At 45.4% G+C, this 21775-nt stretch overlaps 1 protein-coding gene across 4 annotated transcripts in view; it reads right to left on the bottom strand.

The window, feature by feature from the left end:
* ST3GAL3 (ST3 beta-galactoside alpha-2,3-sialyltransferase 3) overlaps positions 1–21775 on the bottom strand; it is a gene marked incomplete at its 3' end in the record, with an annotated part of 495733 nt that overhangs the window by 143344 nt on the left and 330614 nt on the right. For all 4 annotated transcript variants that reach the window (XM_073593923.1, XM_073593922.1, XM_073593925.1 and 1 more), the window contains 1 exon segment: positions 2435–2527. In XM_073593923.1, the coding sequence (XP_073450024.1) occupies positions 2435–2527 (93 nt within the window).

The following is a 21775-nucleotide window of genomic DNA, read 5'->3' as shown; positions in this document are numbered from 1 at the left end:
CTTGCTTACCAAATGGTAAGCATAACTCAGCAGATGGCTATAGCCCAGCCAAGGCCTTTACTTGTATTGAAAGATCGTCTGGACAGGCATGGATATGGATTGGTTGCCTATATACTCCACACGCCCCGATGCCGTGGAACTCCGATAGATCTCAGTATCTCAGCGGGGTATGAGAGAAAAAAACAACCATAGCGTAATATTGCTTCCACATATGTAATAAAAAATAGTATTGCACTTACATTTAAAACGAAAGTAAAAATCGCGCTAATACAAACAGAGCCGGCCGGCTGCAAATCAAATCCCATCCTCCTAGTGAAACAGCGTGGTGACGTCAGCACGTATCCTCCTCCAGGCGCGTTTCGTCATAAGTTGACATTGTCAATGGGGAACGTCAACTTAGACGAAATGTGTCTGGAGGAGGATACGTGCTGACGTCACCATGCTGTTTCACTAGGAGGACGGGATTTGATTTGCAGCCGGCCGGCTCTGTTTGTATTAGCCGGATTTTTACTTTTATATATTTATATATATTATACACTTTTTGGTATAATTAAATCCTATGTGGTAAATGCATGGTTGAAAATTGTGATGTATGAATAATGTGTGGAGTAGAAATGTAATTTCATTATGATTTGATAGATATCTATCTATCTATTATGATATCTATCTATCTAAAATTATATTAGTGGAAAGAACAGTGCCCCATCGATGGTGTCAATTAGAAGAATGGTGGCCAACCATTGGTATCAGTGTGAGAAATAGTGCCCAACCATTGGTATCATTGGGAGGAATAGTTCCTCTTCATTGGTGTCAGTGGGAGGAATAGTTCTCTATAGCTGGTGTCAGTGGGAGGAATAGTGCTCTATAGCTGGTGTCAGTGGGAGGAATAGTGCCCAAGGGCCACATAAATTCCAACAACAGGCCACAGTTTGGAGACCACAGCGCTAGGCATTTGCTCTTTTGCAGTGTACCTAAAATGCCATTGGCTCAAAATGACCACGTGGCCATATTAGGTGAGTGATGTCACGAGCGTCCCTTGCCCCCCTTGTCCGCACAGCTGTGGCACGGGAAATGCCATGGCCACAGTTGATTTGGCGTTAGGGGCTTGGAGTGACAGCATCCTTCCATATTCGGTCTGAACCAAAGTTCGGACCAATATTAAGTTCATCCATGGTTGTCACCCAGGCTGTTCTCCTGATCTGGACTACAAACATGTCCTCTGTCCATCTCTTTTACTTGGGGACATGCAGACTTGTAGTTTACATAAAATAGCTTACAGATAAGATAACATTAAGGTTCCACTCACAGGAAGTGCCAAGGTCACCGTACTTCTGGCAAAATCAACAAGTGTTTTCTGAACTTGCTGAAAATGTTCTTGAACAACAAAAACGAATGCAGCCACCATATCTAACCATCAGTAACCAGCTCCTGGCCCCCTCCCTCCTGACGAGTGACCCCATAGACCAGCAGCTTGCTATGGTGGCACCTGAGCCAAGCCAGAGCTCCATGTATCCTTTCAGACATGGAGCCCTGACCTGGCCCCGCCCCCTCTCTCCCCTGATTGGTTAACTGATTTTGATTGACAGCCGTGGGAGTCAATGGCACCGTGGCTGTGCCCCAGCCAATCAGGAGGAGAGTCCCGGACGACTGAGGGAAACGTGGACATTGCTGGATAGAGTAGGGGCTCAGGGTAAGTATTAGGGGGTGCTGGGAGGCCTGCTACACGCATAGATGCATAGAATGCATTAAGATAAAAAAAGACTTTTGCCTTTACAACTCCTTTAAGGCCCTGGCTCCGGGGCAAGCTGTGCATTTTGAAAGTGGATAGAGTAGGGACAGATACCCAGCCTGGTAGGGACAGCACCAGAGTCAGGGAATGGTTCCTGTCCAAGAGAGAAAGTGTAGGGCTCACAACTTCTCTGGGTACGAGACGGCCAGGCAGCACTGTACCCCTCCCACCAGGCACTGACAGGTTGGCTGAAACCTGCTCTCTACATGCTGCTGGAACTGTGAGTGTTCCCGGTTGGGTTGTCTTCCCGCCGGGTTTATTGTGAACTGTCTTTGCATTATTTCAATACAAGTTCTTTCATCTCACTTGGACTGCGTGTGTCATTGCCGCCGCACCACATTGCACCCCACCTACAAGCACAGGGCACTGAAGGGGGGAGAGCAAGAAGCAGCTTTTTCACTGAGAAAAAAAAAATTACTTAAGGCATCCCAAACGAAAAACAGTCACCATTCAAAACATGCAGGGGTACAGGATATAACAGAGATGAAAAGCTGATTATAGACTATATTTGGGCTTATATTTATAAGGAGGTTCCAGAAGAGTTAGAACAAAACCACAGATGTATCACATCAAAAGCAAACACAGCTAAAAATGGAGAGCCTGGACGTCACCCAACAATGAAAAGAAATCTGCTGCACTGCTTACTTTGGAAAGATGGCGGACATCATTGTGGAAGAGTAGCCCGGTTTGCAGACGCCGTCAGAGAAGTTTGCGTACTTTGTTGCAATTTCTGCTTGCCTAGAAAATAAAATATACAGAAAATCACAACAGATAGACACTCTTCCCATTAGAAGACATTCACGCTAAGCAAGCAGTCTCATATGTAATCACGTGCATTCCACCTCCTCTGTTTACTGATAAATAATTCAGCATTGCACTTTTCCTTCCCTAGAAATAGCAAGAATCAACATAAAACCAAGACATAAAAATACCAAATATTATTATGAGCATTAGACCTCCCGATAAGTTCTTGGAAAATCGACATCTGCTTTGACATGCTCCATGGTGATTGAATTTAGGTGCTGCATGTGTGTATATAAATACTGGGGTATGTTCCAGGACTCATTAGAATGTGAAGGCTTGGAAAAGCTCACAAAACGTTTTCAACATTACAGAACAAGTCCAGCTGAAATATGAGTAATTACTACAAGATATACCATGACGGGATAACGAAAAACCTTCACAGACACAAGAGAAGAAACAGAGGTGGACCTTCTGACAGATTAGGGGGATCAGAAGACATAAAGTAGTAGAAGATTATCTTCTCAGAGCCTGATGGTGTTATAATGAAGCATCATTGTACAGTGGCCTCTTTTGGTACAAGAAGTTTGTTGTGTAGCAAATTTATTGAGTCACTGTAAAAATGAGTCTGAATCTGGGTCAAGGTTTACTTCAGGTCAGGCAGGATGACTCTCAAAGGCAGGTCTCTGATACCTCTCTCCCTGGTTCTGGAAGTTTGGAGAAACTCCTAGAAGTTAGTGGGTGGAGGCCAGGAGGGTTGATCTACTTAGGGGAACCTGGCTAATCCCCAGGCGTACAGTCCTGGCAGGGTGGCTAGGCCAGCCCCTAAAAGTGGATGAGTCATGCTAGCAGAGTTAGGTGGAAGATGGAGTGCGGATGAGGCTGTCGGTGGCCTAGGAGGGGTCTCCAAGGTTTAGGGGAGACCCCACCTCCAGGCTGGGCTTGGGCTGGCTCAGGAAGCTCCATTCAGCATAGCAGTTTGACTTGGAATCTTGCTTGAGAGCAGTGGGAGCAAGGAGGACAGAGTGAGCAGCACACCCGGGGATTTTCAAGGAGAGAGACTGCCACATGTAGCAAGTTTCTAAAAAAGGATAGAATTGTGCTTAACCCTCATATCCTTGCCCTAGGACAGTGATGGTGAACCTTGGCACCCCAGATGTTTTACAACTACATTTCCCATGATGCTCAACTACACTGCAGAGTGCATGAGCCTCATGGGAAATGTAGTTCCAAAGCATCTGGGGTGCCAAGGTTCACCATCACTGCCCTAGGAGATCTTCAGAGCAGTCATAGGGCTAGTAGTGTCTGCAAGCAGTGGAGCTGGGAGCAGTTCTACATAAGAGAGGATACACTCCTGAATGCATTTTGCCCCACTTTTGTGCTATTTTCCAAGGGAGGCTGAGAGCACCTAGTCTGTAATGGACTTTTGCCACTGATCCACAAAAGACTGTGTGTGTGTACAGGAAAGAAATCAGTCTAGGATCTTTTGTATAGAGGAAGTAAGTTGTCCTGTTGTTGTTCTTTGATTCAAATTGGGCATCCTATAAATCCCTTCACACCATCCAAGCTGTTACTCCTAATAAGACATCAAAGCAATGCCAAGGGACTGACTTCTTGTGTTTGGATGCAAGTGGAGAATGTGTGTTGCTTGGCTGTGCAGGAGTAAGAACCAGACACCAGCAGCCCCTGCAGGAGGTAGTGCTACCCGTTGGAAGCACCTTCAAAGCTTCTAGAGGAACCTTCCCAAGTGTGTTCTTCTTAGAGCCTCAAACTACCTCAACTGGAACCCCATGACTGAAAGAAAAGTTACTCCAGACTTCAACACTCTTTGCTGAATTATGGAGGGTAAGCTCAGCAATTGAGCACTGAATTCTTGCATCCATGCTCTCCTTCAGCCGAAGGCTCATTACCATAGGCGATAGAAACATCAAAAAGGAAACTCTGAGCCTGGTAAAAACCCTCTTTTTGCTCTATCCCACCATTCACCGTTCAATACAGCCTGCAAAATTACATTCACTGACCAATCTCACTCTCATTCCTTTTTGTCTGACTCATGAACATGATCCTGAGGTACCTTAAACACCTTCACAGAAGACCACTGGAGGAAACACAACACTACCTTTCAGAGACAATTAGGAAAGCTTGTGAAAATTTAGAAAAATCTTCTCCAACAGTAAAAGTGGTCCATGACCTAAGGACACTAGCAAAAAAATTGGAACCTCACAGAGTGGGCGGGGTTATACGGCTATACTGGGGGTTGGTTCTAGTGTCCAATCCCCTGAAGGTAGCAGTATATAACTAAAAATCAATTCCTGTGTCCTGTACTGTACAATTAAAGTGATTGTAAAATCTTGTGTGTTTTATTCTATAGAAATAACAAACATATCATACTTACCTGCTCTGTGTAACGGTTTTGCACAGAGCAACCCAAATCCTCCTCTTCCGGGGTCCCTCTGCGGTGCTCCTGGCCCCTCCCTCGTGTTGAGTGTCCCCACAGTGAGCAGATTGCTATGGGGGCACCTGAGCCGAGCCACCGCTCTGTGTGTCCATTCAGATAAGGAGCCGCCGTTCGGACCCCTACCCCTTCTCTCTCCTCATTAGCTAACTGACTTTGATTGACAGAAGCGGGAGCCAATGGTGCTGCTGGTCTCAGCCAATCAGGCGGGAGAGTGCTAGACAGCCGAGACACTCAAGGACATTGCTGGATCGAGAGGGGGCTCAGGTAAGTATTAGGGGGGCTGCTGCACACAGAAGGCTTTTTATCTTAATGTATAGAATGCATTAAGATAAAAAAACCTTTTGACTTTACAACTCCTTTAAGATAAAAAGTGTAGCAAGGCCTCAGGCCTCCTTTAGTCTAATGAGAATATCCAGGGCCAAAGATAGGTGACATCCTTCTGTATGTGGTGGGTTGTGAGGCATAGTGGGTGCAAGGTGGAAGTTATTGGGCGCCAGACACTTGAGGGTTAGGGCCAGGACACACTTGAGTAGTTGCAATAGAAGGACAGCCGTGCAGGGAAAGGCCTCCAGGAATCTGTCCAAATCACATGCGGTTCCCCCACTGCTCCCGTGTGAGTTCACACAGGAGCAGTGGGGGAAACCACGTTATTCAGACAGAAATTGCACCGCAGTCTTGTTCAAATTGCATGCAATTCTTTGCAGCGTGATTTGAGACCATTCATTTTGTATGGGCTCAAATAGCACTACAAAGGTATCAGTACTTGGTGAGTACTTGTGTACAAGTATCGGTACTCGTACTCGCCAGTAAAAAAACGGTATCGGTGCATACCCACAATGGTTTCGGTTTCAGGTATCGGAGCATTTGCACGAGTACAAGTACTCCAGCAAATGCTTGGTATCGGCACTGATATCAGTTCAACCCTACCCTGTAGCCAGGGCTTTTTTTTCAGCGGGAATGCGAGGGAACGAGGTTCTGGCACCTCCAGCACTGACTGTATGTAATGGTAAGGGGTGTTGAGTGTGCTGCAGGGTCTATTGATGCTGGCTGCTGGGGGATCTATTCTAGCTGGAGGGGATCTATTTCGTAGGGGAGGGTCTATTGTTGCTGGTGGGGGATCTATTGTTGCTAGGGGTGGGCCTTATATTGCTAGGGGGGTCAGATATTCCTAGGAGAGATCTACTGTTGAGGGAGGGGTCTAAAATGTTGCTGGCTGCTGGAGAGTCTATTGATGTTGGCTGTGAGGAGATCTGTTGCTGTCAGGGGTCTATTGTTGCTGCTGGGGGGGGGGGTATTTGGTTTTGGGTGATCCATCCTTGCTGGAGGGGGCTTTATTGTTACTGGATACAGGGGGTCTATTTTATTGCTTTTCTTGTCATCATTAACACCAGGGGAGGCCCGTCCATTAAGGGCGCACGGGCGCCGCCCCCCCCCATCCATCGCTGCCTTCCCTATCCATGTGTCCGGCCCCTTTTAGAACACCGGCGCATGGATACCGATGCGGAGGAGGTGTTTTTTTTGAAGCACCGATTAGAGCAAGAGGTTAGGCTTCAATATAGGGTGGGCTCGGGTCGCAGAGAGTGCGCTCCGAGCCCACCCAGGTGTGTTACAATAGCGAATTAATAATCACTGTTGTAACACACTGATCCTCCTCCCGACTGATCAGGAAGCTTGTTTTGACACCGGTCACCCGATTGGCTAAAAGGACAGGCGATCCTATTGGATGACTAGGAGAAGGGAGGAGATACACGGCGGAAGCCACTGTGATGCAGGGAGGACACAGTAGCCACTGCTCGCTGCCCAAAGGAGCCCCAAAACCCGCTGCCCATAGGAGCAGGCAACCCGGACAATGCCTGCCGCCCATAGGAGCCCGCCCGCATGCAACTGATGGGGTAAGTGCCGGGGTAGGGGGGGTGCCACCGACCAACCAGGGGGATGGGGGGTGGTTGTTTGCCCCCCCCCAAAAAAAAGGGCAGAAATGGGAGGTGGGTAGGGGGTGGAACCAAGGAACGATGATCGAAGGTTGGTAGGGGTGGCTCAGGAAGGGGGAGTTCCTGCACCTATTCTCTGAGAAAAAACCCTTCCTGTGGCAAATATGGATCTTCAGAACTGGATGAATTCGGGTCGCCTGCTGTTCATCTTTTCAAGCATTGTATCTAAATGTGAGTGGAAGACACTTCAAGCCTGAGCACCGATATCTCAACTTCCCTTTAGGACCCCATTCACAGTAGTGTGTTTTCTGTTGGACGTTGACAAGGGTATTGTAGTCATTTTGTGAGCCTTTTCTGCATATCCGTATGCACATCCGTATGCTCAATAGCCTTTTGCTAATCTAACTGGGGAGCAGACAATGACGGATGGATGTGGGAAGGCCATTAGCTGAAAGAATTAACAATGTTCATCATGTCGCAACAGAGAAATATTTATCTTTATACGTAAAGTCGTCCAAAGGAGCCAATATAATTTGAGCCAAGTCTGCTGCTCTGCCAGGGGAATGAACAGGATTTGATTTATGGAGTCACAGGAGATATAGATACAGCTGTATTACTGCACCTGTAATCATATTCAATCACGTTCTACCTTCCTGACAAGTGCTGCGGTGTTTACATACGAAGGGAACAATAGCGTGCCTTTCCGTACTATGTGCTTCTTGTGAAATGAGATTTTTTTTTTTGTTCCTCTTCTTGTGTGGTCGCTGCGGGTAAACCCACTTCATTTTAAGTAATGTCAAAGCTGGGCTGGTGTAAAACTCTTGACATCTGGCCATGGCACATCACAATGGGGGAAGAAGGCCAAGTCCTACAGTATGTCCGCACGAAGCCGTCCAGATAAGAGAGAAATAACTTCTTCTCATTCTAACATGGTGGTTGCAGTGATACAACACAGACAAGACTGGTATGCCCGACACAAATTAGTGGGTATACAACCCTGGTGCCCAACATGTGGCCCGCTGGCTTTCTGTGTGCAGCCCATCGTGTCCTGGGCTGGGTCCACCGCGCGTTGGTCAGTTTGCAGAGTGGCAGCGGGGTCAGTGGCGGTGCATCCATTATTGGGCACATGGGCACCCCCCCCCCCCTCTATGTAGATGGATAGATTCATGCATTGTATGAATCTATCCATGGCCACCGCCACCCCCCCTATTCAGACATCTGGCCCCTGTTCGGACGCCAGGCGCCTGAATTACAGTGGCGGGGGTGTTTTTGCAACACCGGATTAGAGCCATAGGCTCTAATAGGCTTCAAAAAAGGTAAACTGCGAGCGCAAGGCATTGCACTCGCAGTCCACCCAGGTGTTAGAAAAGCAAATGAACATTCGTTTTCTAACACTGACGCGCCTCTCCGCCAATCAGGAAGTGCGGGTCTGATACCAGTCATCTGATTGGCTGAAAGGACAGGCGCTGCAATTGGACGCCTATCAGAAGGAGGGGAGGAGACGCATGGAGGACACAGGAGCTGCTGTCTGACCCGCTACACAGTGGCTGGAATTTATGGGCACAGTGGTTGGAATTTATGGCACAGCGGCTGCGTTTGATGGCACAGTGGCTGCAATTGATGAGCACAGTGGCTGCGTTTGATGGCACAGTGGCTGCGTTTGTTGGCACAGTGGATGCGTTTGATGGCACAGTGGCTGCAATTGATGGGCACAGTGGCTGCAATTGATGGGCACAGTGGCTGCAATTGATGAGCACAGTGGCTGCAATTGAGGAGCACAGTGGCTGCGTTTGATGGCACAGTGGCTGCGTTTGTTGGCACAGTGGATGCGCTTGATGGCACAGTGGCTGCAATTGATGGCACAGTGGCTGCAATTGATGGGCACAGTGGCTGCAATTGATGGGCACAGTGGCTGCAATAGATGGGCACAGTGGCTGCAATAGATGGGCACAGTGGCTGCGTTTGATGGCACAGTGGCTGCAATTGATGGCACAGTGGCTGCAATTGATGGCACAGTGGCTGCAATTGATGGCACAGTGGCTGCAATTGATGGGCACAGTGGCTGCAATAGATGGGCACAGTGGCTGCAATTGATGGGCACAGTGGCTGCAATAGATGGGCACAGTGGCTCCGTTTGATAGCACAGTGGCTGCAACTGCTGGCACAGTGGCTGCAATTGATGGGCACAGTGGCTGCAATTGATGGGCACAGTGAGGCTGCAACTGATGTTTTTTTTTCAGAAAGTTTGTTTGCGTCCCCCCAAAAATTTTGAGCACCAGCCACCACTGAGCGGGGTGTCAGGTGCTGCAATATTGGTGGCTGCTCCCGGCACTGAAACAAAGCCAGGACTATCACGTGGAGTGATCTTCATCTGATAGTACAAGAATAGTCTCAGCCAGATGGGGGATAGAGAGTAAAAAAGAAAGCAGAGTGCGGGTGTGTGATCAGGTAAGTAACTACTGACCAATGGTGTTGGGGGGTTACAGTTTTACAGCCACTGACCACAAATGCAGCAGGAGTGAATTTTCAGGCATTGAGGTGCGTTACATTTTAAATGGGCTGCCTAACTCGATGCAATGCACCCCCACACACAAAAACATTCTGCCATTGTGCAGCCCTCTGGAAGTGTTGAAGGCAATTAAGGCTCTCAATATTTTTCAATTCAACCACCGCTAAAATATAATTGTCTCCCGCAGAGCTAAAATGAATCACACATTGTGTCTGGTTGCAACCTTCTGCTTCCTACCATGTGGTTACTTTCAAGGGTATCCACACAAAGGACTAGTTTTGTAAGATGGACTTGATTTCTACAAGTAAATGGTTCCTTAAATGCTAAAGTAGATCTAGACCAGTGATTCTCAACCAGGGTTCCGTGGAACCCTAGGGTCCCTCCAGAGGTTGCTAGGGGTTCCTTCAGCATTGGGCCATTTCTGCCACTTAGATAAGTTCCTACCAACACCATTGATTTTTTTAGCTATCTGTAAGGAGATAAGTCTTCCCAATGACCACAAGTGTAAGGACCATTCTTCCCACTGACTATCACACTATTGTATCATGAGTTGTAGATTTCTAATTTTTAGCAGGGGTTCCCCGAGACTGGAGAACTATTTCAAGGGTTCCTCTGTGTTGAAAAGGCTGAGAAAGGCTGATCTAGACCCTAAGTAGAAGATATCTTTGTTTCTTTAAACGCTGTGTATCAAACCATTGCTAGATTTCTTTTACAAAATAAAGTGGTTCTAAAGGCAGAAGGTTTTTTTTTTTTTACCTTACTGCATTCTTCATAATAAACTGGGAGTTTTGGACACCCCCCCCCCCCCCCCCCCGCCTGAAACGCATAGTTTTTTGGACTTCTTCAAAAATAAATTCTTACTGGACTCAATCAGGTTTTGTGGAATTCTCATCCTTTTAATTTTTGCCAATAATGTAGATAAGGAACTTTCATGTTTGTACCTGGTCAATGATTCAAAGTATTAAAGGTAGTCATAACAACAGCCGATCAATTAGTATTTTCAGAAGAAGGTGAGTTATGGTAGCCCTGTACTATTTGCAGGACAGGTTTATGTTTAACCTGTTTTCACATGAGCATTTGTTACAGTCTAGGGGACCCGAGTTGGTCTTTACTTAAATGAACTGTTGAGTCTTGATCGTTAAATAACACAGCATAGGCCAACGCAGAGCCAATATAAAACCCTCTTCTCGAGTTTGCGGGACCCGCGGGCACGCTCCTACGTCGCAAATTTAAAGGGACGTACAGGTACGCCCTTTTGACTGCCCGTGCCATTCTGCCGACGTAAATCGGCGTGCGGAGGTCAGCAAGTGGTTAAACAACCTTGCCTTGTATCCTGTTTCCCTTGAACCGTTTGCACCTCCCATGAACTTGACTATGCTTCTGCTTGATCCCTACCTGCAACCACTCTTTAACGACCTTTAGGATCGTGCAGAAGCGTAGTCAGTAAACAAGCCAAAGGTCAGTAACGAAAGGTTGCAGGTAGGAATCATGCAGAAGGGTAGTCAAGGAACAAACCAAAGGTCAGTAACGAATGGTTGCAGGTTGGGATCATGCAGAAGCGTAGTCAGTAAACAAGCCAAAGGTCGGTAAGGAGTGGTTGCAGGTAGGGATCAAGCAGAAGCATAGTTGAGGAACAAACCAAAGGTCGGTAACCGGTGTTTGCAGGTTGGGATCATGCAGAAGTGTAGTCAAGGAACAAACCAAAGGTCAGTAATGAGTGGTTGCATGTTGGGATCATGCAGAAGCGTAGTCAGTAAACAAGCCAACCTGCAACCATTCATTACTGACCTTTGGTTTGTTCCTTGACTACGCTTCTGCATGATCCCAACCTGCAACGACTCGTTACTGACCTTTGGTTTGTTTCTCGACTACGCTTCTGCATGATTCCTACCTGCAACCATTCATTACCGACCTCTGGCTTATTTACTGACAACGCTTCTGCTTGATCCCTACCTGCAACCACTTGTTACCTTTGGCTTTTCTACTGACTATGCTTGTGCTTGATCCCTACCTACTATATCTGCCACTGGACACCGGCTTACTCACCTATTGGTGGGGCGATCCTGAGGACCGCGACCTACTACCAACATGCAGAAAAACCCATCTTCACCATCAGGAGCTCTGGTGAATCCTGGTTAGTGCTTAGACCCTCCACCTCGGTTGAGCCTGTGTCATTTTCTAGGGTAACCTGATTGTATACCTATCCTGCTGGTCGGTGGGAATCTCTCTACTGCTATAGCTACTGGTCTCCGAGCCTGACCCCTGACCGTGACAAGAACATTTAATATGTTCATATTTTATCACAACTTCTTGGGAATGATAAACATTCAGAATTATTGATGTATTTGTATTATCTTTACAATAAACAATGTTCATCCATCTTCCAATGTAGTCACACTGTTACATAACAATTTCATGTAAAAACTGGTAAAGAATGCAAAAGTTTGAAAACAAAACCATGGATCATGTCTGGTACCTCAGCCAGAATATAAACTGGAATGAAAACATTATTTTGGATTTAATATGTCAAATGAACTGAATAAATTACATGACACAATGATATCAGATGGATCCCCTCATCTGACAAGGATTACATGAGACATCTGAAAGACAGTTGCACTAGAAGCTCATTTGCTCATCAGCAGACTCTGCCAGGAGGTAAAAGCACTGAAATTTCAGTTTGGGGGGGGGGGGGGGTCATCTCCTTTTTGTCCTTTCAGTGCCATCCAGCCATTCACAGTGATGAAATGGTTTATAAAGCCTGGCAAACCAATATATACGTCTCACCATTAGGCTGCTGTGTCACATCCATACAATGGAACAACAAGTGAGATAGCAGCTCGGAGCTGATAAGGAAGTTTCCATTACAAGGCGATACAGCGATTGGTGACACGGGCTCTGCCACCTGCCTAATCTGGACGCCGTGCTTAACGCAGAAAGCATATCAGAGGCTGCGACTGGTGTCACCCAACATCAGCTCTGCTTTAGCAACCCTATCAGTCCCATACAAGACACAGACACGGACAGGCAGAGAAGAATAACTTTATAATTCTAGCCAAACACTATTGCAAAAAATGTAGTCATAAAAAAAAAATAGCGTGGGGTCCAAGTACGCCTCTCAAGGTTTCACCGAGGTTGCACCAATCTGGATGCACTGCTTCTAATGGTGAAGAGTTGGTTGAAGAATCCAAAGTTCTCCATAGGGAAGAAGAGGTCCATCACCTTACGACACTAGCAAATAACTGAAGACTCATGGAGTGGGGCAGACTTAAATGGAAAGGGGGGTGGCCAGGGGTTGTGTCCTCAAAAAGCTTTGCCAATGTCCAATCCCCTGAAGGTACAAATGAAAAGAAGTCAGATGTCCATCACCGTAGGACACTAGAAAATAAATGAAGACTCATGGAGTGGGGTAGATTTATAGGGAAGGGGGTTGTGGCCAGGGGTTGTGTCCTCAAAAAGCTTTTCCAATGGCCAATCCCCTGAAAGTACAAATGAAAAGAACTCACCGCTTCCGGTGTAACTGATACGCCCACTAGAACACACACCTGAGTGCTAGCCCCGGCTCGCCTCCGTGGTAAATTGTCAAAATCAGAAACGGCTGCACCTCACGTGGGCTCCAAGTAAAGTTTATTGGAATATGAAAATATCCAAAATGACACCAGAGGACACCAGCAGTGGTCAAGGTAGACGTGTTTCACATAAAAGAAATGATTAAGCACATTTCTGCTGTGTGAAACGTGTCTACCTTGACCACTGCTGGTGTCCTCTGGTGTCATTTTGGATATTTTCATATCCCAACAAACTTTACTTGGAGCCCTCGTGAGTTGCAGCCGTTTCTTAATTTGACCCCTGAAGGTACCAGCCTATACTTCAGGGCCTATAAAGCCTGTACTGTACGATTTGCATACAAATATTGATTTATTAAAGTGACTATGTTTTAAAAGTTGAACATTAGAGGAACTTGAGTGTCCTACACAGATCTCTGACCTCAACCCTACAGAACACTTTAAGGGCATCTTTACACTGGCAGCACCCGGGCGACGGCGGTAAAGCGCCACTATTTTTAGCAGAGCTTTACCGTCGTTTTTGCAACGCTTTTCGGCCACTAGCTGGGCACTTTTAACCCCCCCCCGGCCAATCCCGAGATGACGTCCACTAGTGACGTAACGTGTAGGGTGGAGCCTAAAACGGTGACACCATCGTGTTTTTCCTCTCAGGAGGTCGATGGGCAAATGGAATAGGAAGTGAAGGGAAGCCTGAGGAGACGCCGCGGTCTCCATTATGAGACATATTGCTTTATCGCCTTTGAACGTTTTATATCCTGCAAGTGCAATCCACTTATTACATTAAATTCAATTTTTTAAAGTACTGCACTATGGAAGCATTTTCTTTTATATTCTCTGAATGACATCATCCTAGCTGTGGTTCCAGACTAACTAAGGGTCTTGGGGAGACCGATTTCCCTGTGCTGGGTGAGACCACTGTTTTAGTGGTCACGGATAGCTGGTAAGCAGGCTACTTACTCACTTGGGTGTGGAGTTGGATGCACATTCTTTGAAGGATCTTTCATGAACTCTCTGCAATCTGCCACCGATATTTCATATGGATGGATGTTTGTTTCATGCTTTATTCATTGGAAAAGCCAGGTCTTCTCATCCAGCATCAATACCTGACCTCACAAATGGGCACAAATTCCTACAGACAGCCTCCAGAAAATTGTAGAATTCCCTCCCAGAATAGTTGAGGCTTTTATGACCACAAAAGGGGAGGGGTTACATATGATACCATTCCAGCATTCCAGTATCTTCATTACCAGCCAAGGGTGCTCAACCAAATAGGGTCTGTCCTCCCTGGCAAGGGTTTAGTGGAGTTGCGGCTGTTCCTATTTGTATTCCATACTAATGGCCATGATTTTGGAATGGATGTCCATCAAGTTTATTTAGGTTTGATGGTCAAGGGTCCACAAACTTTTTTCCATATAATGTACAGGGAATACGGACTGCCTGTCCAGCACTCTGTGTTTCATCCAGACATTGCTGTACTGTACCAGTCCACCATACTTTCTCTTGTAGGTAATCTGGTGATCTGGGAACCCCAGTGGGTGATGCAGGAAGAAGATTCCTGGCTACACCCACTCCAGACTCCTTGATCCTTTTACATACAGAAGGCCTGATAGCTAGAGTTTTCCAATCAGCAGGGCATGTGAACTTTGCTTATTGGACAGCTCTAGCTGTGACTAAGCCGGGGGGTGGGGGGGGGGGGTGGCTGCTGCAGAGAGACCACTGCTCTCACAAAAGACAAATCACACCAATAACCTAACTAATGTATCTTGTGGTTTTCCACTTAAAGTGGTTCTAAACCCTTCCATATCCCCAGTGTAGTGACTGGCCTCAGGTGATACACAGAGATCAAAAAAGCCTCCTACATAAGTTGTACCTGTTTATCTGCAGTCTTCTTTTCTCTACATCTGTTTAAAGTGCTGAATTTATAAGCTTGTCTGAGAGTTAATAAAAGGGGGTGGGGAGCTGAAGTTACACACTACAGAGCTCAGTGAGGACAGCTCTGGAAGCTGATTGGAGGAAAGAGACACAACCCCCTTCACAAAGCTCACAGGAACAGATTTGAGGCTGTGTATTAGCTGGAGGTCCCGTCCCGCCCCTGTCACCATTTTTCTCTTGGTGTCAGGAAAAATTGCTGATAGCAGAGGAATGAAGCAGCAGACAGAAATGACACTTAGTGCTCCTAATTGAGACAAGTACACATTATAGAGGGATATGCTTTGTTCATATTTCATGTCTGAGGTTTACAACTACTGTAAAGCTGAAGTTTAGAAATTCATATTTTTGCATAGTTACATTGGGTCAAGCTTGATCCAATGTAAGTATATACAGTGTATCTGGAAAGTATTCACAGCACTTTGCTTTTTTCCACATTTTGTTATGTTGCAGCCTTATTTCAAAACTGATTAAATTCATTATTTTCCTCAAAATTCTACAAGCAATCCCCCATAATGACAACGTGAAAGGAGTTTCTTTAAAATCTTTGCAAATTTATTAAAAATAAAAAAGGAAAAAAATCCCATGTACATAAGTATCACAGACTCCTCCCATGTACATAAGTATCACAGGCTCCTCCCATGCACTTAAGTATCACAGGCTCCTCCCATGTACATAAGTATCACAGGCTCCTCCCATGCACATAAGTATCACAGGCTCCTCCCATGTACATAAGTATCACAGGCTCCTCCCATGTACATAAGTATCACAGGCTCCTCCCATGCACATAAGTATCACAGGCTCCTCCCATGTACATAAGTATCACAGACTCCTCCCATGTACATAAGTATCACAGGCTGCTCCCATGTACATAAGTATCACAGGCTCCTCCCATGTACATAAGTATCACAGGCTCCTCCCATGCACATAAGTATCACAGGCTCCTCCCATGCACATAAGTATCACAGACTCCTCCCATGTACATATGTACATGGGAGGAGCCTGTGATACTTATGTACATGGGAGGAGCCTGTGATGCTTAAGTATCACAGGCTCCTCCCATGTACATAAGTATCACAGACTCCTCCCATGTACATAAGTATCACAGGCTCCTCCCATGTACATAAGTATCACAGACTCCTCCCATGTACATAAGTATCACAGGCTCCTCCCATGTACATAAGTATCACAGGCTCCTCCCATGTACATAAGTATCACAGGCTCCTCCCATGCACATAAGTATCACAGGCTCCTCCCATGTACATAAGTATCACAGGCTCCTCCCATGCACATAAGTATCACAGGCTCCTCCCATGCACATAAGTATCACAGACTCCTCCCATGTACATATGTACATGGGAGGAGCCTGTGATACTTATGTACATGGGAGGAGCCTGTGATGCTTAAGTATCACAGGCTCCTCCCATGTACATAAGTATCACAGACTCCTCCCATGTACATAAGTATCACAGGCTCCTCCCATGTACAGAAGTCTCACAGACTCCTCCCATGTACATAAGTATCACAGACTCCTCCCATGTACATAAGTATCACAGGTTCCTCCCATGTACATAAGTATCACAGGTTCCTCCCATGTACATAAGTATCACAGGCTCCTCCCATGTACATAAGTATCACAGCCTTTTCCATGACACTCAGAATTGAGCTCAGGTGCCTCCTGTTTCCACTGATCATCCTTGAGATGTTTCTACAACTTGATTGGAGTCCACCTGTGGTAAATTCAGTTGATTGGACACGATTTGGAAAGGCACACACCTGTCTATATAAAGTCCCACAGATAACAGTGCATGTCAGAGCCCAAACCAAGCCATGTAGTCGAAGGAGTTGTCTGTGGACCTCCGAGACAGGATTGTATGGAGGCACAGATCTGGGGAAGGGTACAGAAAAAAGGGAATTGTCCCCCAGGAAAAAGGGGTTTTCTAGGCAGCAGGCAATATAAAAAGCTGACACTAAATTAAAAGAATAGTCTTTATTAGAACAAAATGACAATAAAGTTAAAACATGAGCTGTGGTACAGGAGATATAAAAGGCGCAAAAGCGCATGTAAAACTACACACAATTATACTAAAAATAATACTAAATAATCAAGCGCTCAGATAAATCTGACGCGTCTCGACCCCATCGGGTCTTCTTCAGAGGATATGTATGCGCTGTAAAGAAGATTGCATGCATGAAAAATATTTCAATGCAAGTATACATGATTATATATGATAAATGTAGAGATACAGAACAATTTATGGCATAGCTACCAATCACGTGTGTATAGCCATTTCTCCTGAATCTGAAGTTTTCAAAAGACCTCCACCACCTGGTTTCAGCCCGGGTCCCCCCGGCCGGCCAACACCCCAAGGGGGAAAAAGGCCGAGCACAACTGTGCAACTTGCGATGGATTACAGTTGTGGAATTGCCCTGTAGTCAGCAAGGGGCCAGTGGGCAAGCAGCACCTGCAATCTTGACATCAAGCAACAGCACTGTTAGTGCTTATAAGGAGATACAACTAAGATTTGATTATAAGTATGTGTACTTAATTGGGTAAAAGGGGTAATGATAATAATCATAGTTTTAGTTACGTTTAAGCTATTGTACCTAATTATAACGACAGGCAACATAAGAATGAATTATGTACTTAGTGATCAAAAATTGTAACGTGTATCCAAATATAGTGGTAGAACTCTTGAGGTGAATGAAGTGAAAAAAAGAAAAGAAAAGAAAACAAGAATAGAACAGTGAGAGGAAGGAGAGAAAGAAAGGAAAGCGAGAAAAAAGGAAAATGCCCCAAGTGAGGAATGAACGGGAAGGAAGGAGGGGGAGGGAAAAAAAAGGGGGGGGGGGAAGAAAGAGGACAATGAAAGGAGGAAAAGACAAGAAAGAAGAAGAAGGAAAGGGGAAAGGAAAAGGATAGACAAAGACAGAAAAGAAAAAAGAATTGAAAAAATAATGTGCAAAATGACACTGCTGAGAATGGGAAGTAAGGCTAAAGCAGAAGGGAAAGTGCAATTGTGAAAAAACCAACACTAAAAAAAAGTGTAGGAAAAGTAGAGGCGTAAGTGAAAAAAGTGAAAGGTGAATTAATCAGGTGAAGGGTGAGGATACATCGAGGACAATGAGTGATAACTGAGGTGCAGGGGAAAAGGGGAACATAAATGAAGGAAAGAAGTGAATAAGGACCGTGAGTTATTACCTTAAAAATGCAGGACGTGTGGGCAATATACCAACAAAGAAGGAACAATATTTGTAGTAGCACAGAGTGAGTATTGAAAGCAGAAAACTGCCGGATCTAAAATAAAATTATTTTAAAAAAAATAAATAAATAACATTTTATCACTATCAAACATTGAGAGGAATAAGGACCGTCTGTGCATGAATATGCAGCGTCGGGTCCAAACCTAAAGAGTATAGAGGTATAGCATATGTTACCTGTCACAGAAGTGCTCCTAAATCAATGAGCTTCCTGCTGGAGCAGTGGGGATCAAATGAAGGATCCCCCCATTGCTGCCAGCATTAAGTATCAAAGACTGGACACTAATTGTTGCTGAGATCAGTTGCAGGTGCACGCCAGCTACCCCCACCTTACTCGCCTGTACAGGGACAGATCGGCACTCTACGTGTAATTCACCTGGCGTTCGGGAAGACAGGCTGTCCCGGCCTTGCCGTCATTTGGTTTGGCTGCTGTACAAAAAGCTCTCCAACGAGGTCTATACTATGACCCAGCAACAAATGAAATTATCTTGACCGGTTTGCGATACATTTTGCACCACAATTTTTTCAGTTTTGACAAGTCCCACTACCTCCAGGTACAGGGCGTGGCAATGGGGACATGCTGTGACCCCTCCTATGCCAACCTGTACCTGGGGGAGTGGGAGAAGTCCCTCCCAGGCGACGGAGGACTCGTCGAGTACACTAGCCACATTAGCAAGTGGCTACGGTATATCGACGACATCTTCGTCGTCTGGGAGGGATCAGAGGCCAAACTTATTGAATTTTTTAATCTAATGATTATGGCCTAAAATTTACCATGACCCACAGCCATGTGAGTGTCACCTTCTTGGACGTTTTGGTTAAAACTACCCCCGAAAATAAGCTCTCTAGCACTTTGTTCTGTAAAAGCATCGCTGGCAACATGGTGTTTGATGCTGTGAGCTTTCATCTGTTACCACTCAAAAATTCCATTCCTTACGGGCAATACCTGCGGCTTCGTCGCAACTGCTCCACTGATGCATTCTTTAAAGAAGAGGCCGGCTCCTTCAGAGTCGCCTCCTGTCACATGGTTACAGTAGATCATGCCTAAAGAAGGCATACAATAAAAAAAAGACACAATCTCGGTGCACAAACCCCAATCTTGTGACTCCACTGCCTCGATTCGTACTCGCATTATTGTGCGTTTTTCACGTCAACATGTAGCTATTAAAAACATCTTGCAAAAGAATTGGAGTATTCTAACCGATGACCCTAAATTGAAAACTCTTCTTCCAAAACAACCATTGATAACTTTCAGGAGAGCCACCTCCCTTAAAGATATGCTTGTTCAAAGCGAATTCAAAGACCAACAAAAAAAGACTTAAACATTGTCACACCCCTGGTTCATTCCCTTGTGGTCATTGTACATTTTGCCCACTTATAAGGAAGGCCAAAACATTCTGTCTCCCCAATGGAGAAACTTTCAAGCCGTCGCACTTCGTGAATTGCTAGACCAATGGGGTGGTATATTATATGGAGTGCGAATGTGGTGCCTATTACATCGGCAAAATCAAGCAAGAGTTTTGGTGACGAATATCCAAACACATGTACAGCATGGAAATTGGGAATTGTTATCTTCCAATCGGGAGACATGTTGTTTTCGAACATAATTATAGGGTGCCAAATGTCACTTTTACAGCACTCTACAAAGCACAGATACCAGACAGGGGAGGCGACTGGAATAAGGTCCTGCTTCAGAAGGAGCAAAAATGGATCTTCCAGTTACAGGCCACGTCACCCCCTGGACTCAATGAATCAATCTCTTTTACCCCATTCTTGCGAGGCTTCTCCTCAGGCAAAACACATTGAATATGTCCTTATTATTGTATTACATTAATTACACATTTGCCTATTGTTCTGTTATATTTTATCTGTTCATTTGTATCTTACATTATGTCTTTCTCCCCCACGTAGTTAAAAAAAATGTGTTTCCAGCTTGGATAAAATTCTCATTCCTTTTATTGTACTTATTTATGATGATGTGTAGTACTAATATTTCCATTTTGCATAATGAATAGACTTTGGTGAAGACAATCTGTGGACTCCCTGAATACATTCCAAATAGCGCTCAGCCCCGATAAACTTTCATTATATAAATGCATTGTGTGAGTTGCTGTAGGTGTTGACATTTTTTGTCTTTGGACGGGAGATGCCAATTCACACTGTGGCTCCTATACTGTATCCCAGATATATTTTTTCATTATGTTAATTTGCTGTGTGGTTTTCTTTCCTCCCCTAGCCTAGGTCCCGGTCTGGATCCCCGGTTTCGCCGCCCCTTTGGGGGAATTGGCCCTGCCACTGTGTTTCTTCCTGGCAGGGGGATTGTCCTCGATGTATCCTTCTCACTTTGTTTTAGCTTCACCCTTCACTTGATTAATTCACTCTTCACTTTTTTCACTTACGCCTCCACTTTTCCTGCACATTTTTTTAGTGTTGGTTGTTTCACCTCACAATTGCACTTTCCCTTCTGCTTTGAATGAATGAATGAATGATTTGTAAAGCGCTGCAAATGCGAACTGAATCACCTCAAGGCGCTAGATGTATTCTCTGTTGTCAGCTTCTTAGAAAAGGAAGGTCTTTAGTTTTTTCCTGAAGGCCTGCTGGTTTTCTTCCATGCGGATGTTGGTTGGAAGAGCATTCCATAGTCGAGGTCCTTGGACTGCGAATCTTCATTCTCCCTTTGCTTTGTAGCGGTATTTGGGAATGATGAGGAGGTTTTGGTTAGCTGATCTAAGACTGGAGATATAGCGGAGCGTTTCCTTGTATGCATTTGTGGGTGAGGCAGAGGGTCTTGAATGTGATCCGATTTTTTACGGTTAGCCAGTGTAGGCTCTTTAGAGATGGGGAAATAGATTCCCAGGGTTTTTTTCCTGTTAAAAGTCTTGCCGCCGTGTTTCAGATGAGTTGCAAGCGCGCAAGCTGATATTGGGGTAGTCCTACGTAGAGCGAATTTGCGTAGTCGAGTCGGGAATTGATGATTGTTCCCACAACTGCCGCTTTGTCCTCTTCTGGGACGAAGGGGATGAGTCTGCGTAGCAGGCGGAGGAGATGGTGAGATCCGCTAACTACTGATCCTATTTGTGCATCCATTGTCATTCCCATCAAAGATGACTCAGAGACTCTTGGCTTTGGTGCTTGGAGAGATGGTCTGTCCGAGGATGGTGGGAGGTGTCCACGGAGTCTTTATTTTGGAGTTTTTGTTAGCATGTTGGAGAAGAAGTTCTGTTTTTGATCCGTTGAGTTTGAGGGAGCTAATGGTCATCCAGTCATCTATTAAAGTGAGGCATTTCTCTAATTGCTGATGAAGGTCTTTTTGTCCGGTGCTTTAGCCTCACTTCCCATTCTCACCAGTGTCATTTTGCACATTATTTTTTCAATTCTTTTTTCTTTTCTGCCTTTGTCTATCCTTTTCCTTTCCCCTTTCTTCCTTCTTCTTTCTTGTCTTTTCCTCCTTTCATTGTCCTCTTTCTCCCCCCCCCCCTTTTTTTTTCCCTCCCCCTCCTTCCTTCCCGTTCATTCCTCACTTGTCGGGGTATTTTCCTTTTTTCTCTCTTTGTAGTGCAGGCAGCTCGTTTTGCACAGAGTGGCTCCACA

The sequence above is a fragment of the Aquarana catesbeiana genome, linkage group LG07, assembly GCF_042186555.1.
Source record: "Aquarana catesbeiana isolate 2022-GZ linkage group LG07, ASM4218655v1, whole genome shotgun sequence".
NCBI classification, from domain to species: Eukaryota; Metazoa; Chordata; class Amphibia; order Anura; family Ranidae; genus Aquarana; species Aquarana catesbeiana.
This window is presented reverse-complemented; position numbering and strand designations above follow the sequence as displayed.